The 5,091-nt window shown below is 32.8% G+C and overlaps 1 protein-coding gene across 1 annotated transcript; it reads left to right on the plus strand.

The window, feature by feature from the left end:
• The first annotated feature begins 1,951 nt into the window (after window positions 1-1,951).
• Window positions 1,952-2,806, plus strand: LOC104219744 (F-box/kelch-repeat protein At3g06240-like). The gene is made up of 2 exons (XM_070153456.1): window positions 1,952-2,150; window positions 2,199-2,806. Exons 1-2 carry the CDS (start codon window positions 1,952-1,954, stop codon window positions 2,804-2,806), a joined length of 807 nt encoding a protein of 268 aa, XP_070009557.1.
• Window positions 2,807-5,091: the final 2,285 nt, after the last annotated feature.

The raw sequence follows: 5,091 nt of genomic DNA on the forward strand, positions 1-5,091 counted from the left end.
AGTCCTGCATTTGTTGAAGCGATTTGACGTGGTTTACGTGTTTTTTTACTGCTCAGCTTTCATTTACTTTTATTACTTACTAAGTTGGCGTACTCATATTACTCCCTGCACCTTGTGTGCATATTTAGGTGTTTCTGAACCTGGTTGCGGATGTTGATTGCTCAGTGGCAGAGTCATCGGAGTTAGCGAGGTAGCTGTTCGACGTTCGCAGCACTGCCTTTTTCTCCCTCTTGTCTTCCTTAGAATGTATTTAGTTTATTTTTAGACTCTTTGCTGTATTCAAACCTTAGTAGATGCTCGTGACTTGTGACACCCCGATGTCGGGCTTGTGTATTTATTCCGCACTATTCATTTAGACTTACATTATGAGATATTTGATCAATTAAAGGTTTAAAAATGATTGTTATTGATTAAATGGTTAATCGGGAGTTGTGTCGGCTGACCTAGTTTCCGATAGGCACCATCACGACCGGGTTGGTTTTAGGGTCGTGACACGAAATATGAACTACAACACATAAACTGATATAGATGGAGTACATAATTAAGATCATAGATTCCATCCATCGTATAATTTTAGCTAAACATATAGTACTAATTTATGGATAATTTTATCAATCAGTCTAGTTTTTCTTTATAACTAGTTAATTGAAATTGATTGAATTTCTATTTCATGTAACAAAAAAAGGAACTGAAATAATAAAAATAAAAATATCCAAAAAGTATTTGAACCGAGAAAATCATATATACTAATTAGTTTGATTTCTTTTTAAATAAATATCAAATCAAATCTAACAAACACTTCAGCTTATAATCCTTTCGTTTTAATTTATGTGAACGTATTTTTTTTAGTTCGTGTGAAAAAGAATGATCCTTTTCAATATTTGAATATAATTTATTTTTATATAATAATTTATAAAAAACATAAAATATATGATTTTTATTTTATACCATAAATTCAAAAATCTTATTTTTAAATAAACAGTCAAATATGTTGGTATAAATTGAAAGGGATGGACATCTTTTTTCCTCCTAACAAGTTGAAAATGGAGGTGCTTATAATTGAAATAATGTTTTGACGGCACGCCAAATTTGAAAGCTCGAGTGACAAGTCCACTATTAGCCTGTTTGGATTACCTAACGGTAAATAGTTGATAAGCTTGAAGTATATTGAAATTGATTTTTAAATAAGTATTTACGTATTTGAATAGAAGTGTTGAAACTGATAATAAACAGTATGTGTTTGATAAAAAAAAGTGGTGATAAGCTATTCTTTTGTTAAAATGACTAAAATACCCTTGAATGTTTTTCAAAAGATTATAAATTAAAAAATTTCTTTGTGAAGAAAAGAATTAACAACGAATATGGAATGAATAGAAAGTTACAAATTTTATTTTGAAAAAACTATTTTGTGAATTAGAAAATATTATTAGGATAAGCTAGTAAAAATATTGGTCAAACTAAAAGTGCTTATAAGTTGAAAAGTCATAAGTTGCGGGTCACCAATTTATGACTTAGGACTGATTTTAATTTATAAACACTTAGGCATATAAATACTTTGGGTGTTTACCAAACGCATAGATAAACCAAAAGGTACTTATACCGAAATTTGACCAGAAGTTTAGCCAAACACACTCTATATAACTCCACACTCCATAGTACCATCAAGAAAATAGTAAGCAAGTGAATCAAAAATGGAGGAAACATCAATAGTTTTGGTGCAAGAATTACCAAACCTTCCACAAGAAATCATCTTTGAAATTCTCTTGAGATTACCTGTAAAATTCTCTTGAAATTCAGGTCTGTTTCAAAACCATGGCTTTCTTTACTCTTATCTCCTCTATTTAACAAAACCCATGTCAGTTTTTCCTTAGTCAACCCCAAAATGACTGATTATAGACTTGCGGTAGTAGCCTCAGTTTCTAAATTGGGCAGATTCTGCAATATTTACAACATGGGGTTTGAAAAAGATTCATTTTTTACTATGGTTAAACATAGTAATCCTGCTAAATCTTTAACTCTCTCTGCTAAGATTTTGGGTTCTTGCAATGGGTTAATTTGTTTAACCAGTGAAAAGTTGACACTAATGTTATTCAACCCATGTACTGGAAATTTTAATGTTATTCCTGATACAATGCTGAAAGATTATAGTGGTGGTTGTTATGGTAGATAAGGATTTGGTTATGATGCATTTATTGAAGATTATAAGGATGTTAAGATTTTTAGTTTTCCTAAAACTGAGGGAAGATATGAGAACGTGGTTAAGGTTTATAGCCTAAAGGCTAAATCTTGGTCGACTATTGAGGGTTTTAATAGTGGTTATATAAATGGAAAGTTGGGTGTTTTTGTTAATGGGGCTCTTCATTGGGACACATGTTATAGTAAAATAAATTATTCTTGGGAAATTGTTACTTTGGATTTGGCTGCAGGGAAATATGGGAAAATAGCTTTGCCGAGCTATGAAGATGAAGGTATTTATTGGACATTAGGTGTTTCAAGAGGGTATTTAGTTGCTTGTTGTAACTATAAACCAAAAAAGGCAGATATGTGGATAATGAAGGAGTATGGTGTCGAGAAATCTTGGACTAAATTGGTTACCATGTCATTGCCCGTTGATCGTAGGGATTCTGTCTTACCGTTGTTTGTGACAGAGAACGGCGATGAAGTTTTGCTGCAGCTTGGCGCCGAGGTAACACAATATAATTCAAAAAATGCATCATTCAAACGACTCGACGATTTCATGTCAGGTGATTTTCGTCAAGTTCAAATGACCACATACTTTGAGAGTCTTGCTTCACCTCATATTTAGTGACGTGATGATACGTTAGACGGTGAAGACAAATGAGTTTAAGAGATGGGTGATGAAGGAGTATATATGGTGTCGAGAAATCTTGGACTAAATTGGTTACCATGTCATTGCCCATTGATCGTAGGGATTATGTCTCACCGTTGTTTGTGACAGAGAATGGCGATGAAGTTTTGCTGCAGCTTGGCGCCGAGGTAACACAGTATAATTCAAGGAATGCATCATTCAAACGACTCGACGATTTCATGTCAGGTGATTTTCGTCAAGTTCAAATGGCCACATACTTTTAGAGTCTTGCTTCACCTCATATTTAGTGACGTGATGATACGTTAGACGGTGAAGACAAATGAGTTTAAGAGATGGGTGATGAAGGAGTATGGTGTCGAGAAATCTTGGACTAAATTGGTTACCATGTCATTGCCCGTTGATCATAAGGATTATATCTCACCGTTGTTTGTGGCAGAGAATGGTGATGAAGTTCTGCTGCAGTTTGGCGCAGAGCTAACACCGTACAATTCAAGGAATGCATCATTTAAGCGACTTGAAATGCTGCTATTCTCATATTTATTGATATTATTGTATCTTGTCATTGTATCTTTTGTATTATTCCTTATTATGTAAGGTGCTTGGTCTTTCAGCACTGAGAAATGCTACTATTATTATGCTTAATCAAAGTTCTATCTTCTTACACAACTCATATATATCATACAGCATGTGGATACAAAATCCTTGAATGAACTAATGTTCAACGCCATATAGATATGATTTGGGTAAAAATAGTTGCTTGAATGCATTAATAGACCGTGTACTGACCATCTTCTCGTGAACTTTATGAAAGTTCTTTGACTTATTCAGCTGAGTATGTGTCAAAATCAGATAGTTTATTACAGTATGGAACTTGTTTGCACATGAAGTCTAAGTGCCACAAGTTGTTCAATTGTTTGTTGTGGCCAGGGGCGGCTCAACATTGTCGGTGGCTGTTTGCAACAAATTTATGCAGAGAAAAATAAAACTGCAATTACAAATAACTATAAAGAAAAAAGGACTGCAATTACAAATAACTATAAAGAAAAAAGGATCTTATTGATAAACGTTGTAGGTTACAACTCTGTTTATCCCTTAATTCTATTCTACGTTCGAGGGCCTTAGCGGCGTATTTCTCGAACGTAGGACTTTAAGCAAGACATATTTAACATGTCTTTGATCTCTTAATGAATATTCCAAGAGTTACATGGAATTTCGGAGATCTTATATTTGATATTTTTGTGATTCCGAGAGTTTATGGAATTGCTGAGATCGTCTTTGAAGGACACATGTAGCCTTATTTATAGGCATGAATTAAGGTTTGAGTGGAATAGCCACCAAGTAACCCTAATAGACTCCTAATATTTTAAGAGTTGTTTTGAATTTAGGATTTATCTTGCTCTGTTAAAATTTTAGTGTCTAAAGCCAAATCTCGACGAGAGGCCGTAATTCTTTTTTGTACTAAAATATTTTCTTTATATTTTCATGTGAAATCTATTTTCCTAACTTTTTGAAATGCGAAGTTACTAATAATTTTATTAGTAACTTATTCTATTAGTTCTTTTCAGTTCATACCACAAATCCTTTTAATCTCTACTAAGACGTTAATCCTAGATAAATTTTATCAATTTTAATTTAGAAAAAAAATCTTCCGCAGATATAACTATTATAGGAATATTATTTCATGAGTAATATAGGTATATGAAAAAAAATCAAGTCTTATTTTTTGATCAAGTATATTGATTAGAGCATCGTCTTCTACTTGTAGTATTTTCTTTAACACTTTCAATTTGAAATTAGGTTTAAACTATCAAAATCAGAGTGACTATTATATTTTTATCGATATTGAGGCATTTTTTAGATTCTTATTTTCTAGTAATCTTAACTTTTTCTCACAAAATAGAAAATCAAAGATATTTCACACGTTTCGAATTATTCAAATCTTAATGGTTAACTTTAATAACTAATCAAAGTTTTTTTAAATTATAAATAGTACGTTTTACTTTAAGCTATTCAGATTTTTTTTTTTAAAAAAAATAGAGGTAACTTATAAAAGTATACTACTAAAAAAAATGGGGCCTCAAAAATTTTAGCGGCCTAGAGCCATTGTTTTGGCTGCCTCACACTTCAGCCGACACTGGTTGTGGCACGTCCCCGCTCTCTAGGAACTGTGATTATGCAGCTTTAACCAAACCCCCACCCCATTCCCACACCCTCCTCTACAGAGATATACATACTTTCATACAGGGGCGGACCCACATGGT

Source organism: Nicotiana sylvestris, chromosome 8 (genome assembly GCF_000393655.2).
Source record: "Nicotiana sylvestris chromosome 8, ASM39365v2, whole genome shotgun sequence".
In the NCBI taxonomy this organism is placed as follows: Eukaryota; Viridiplantae; Streptophyta; class Magnoliopsida; order Solanales; family Solanaceae; genus Nicotiana; species Nicotiana sylvestris.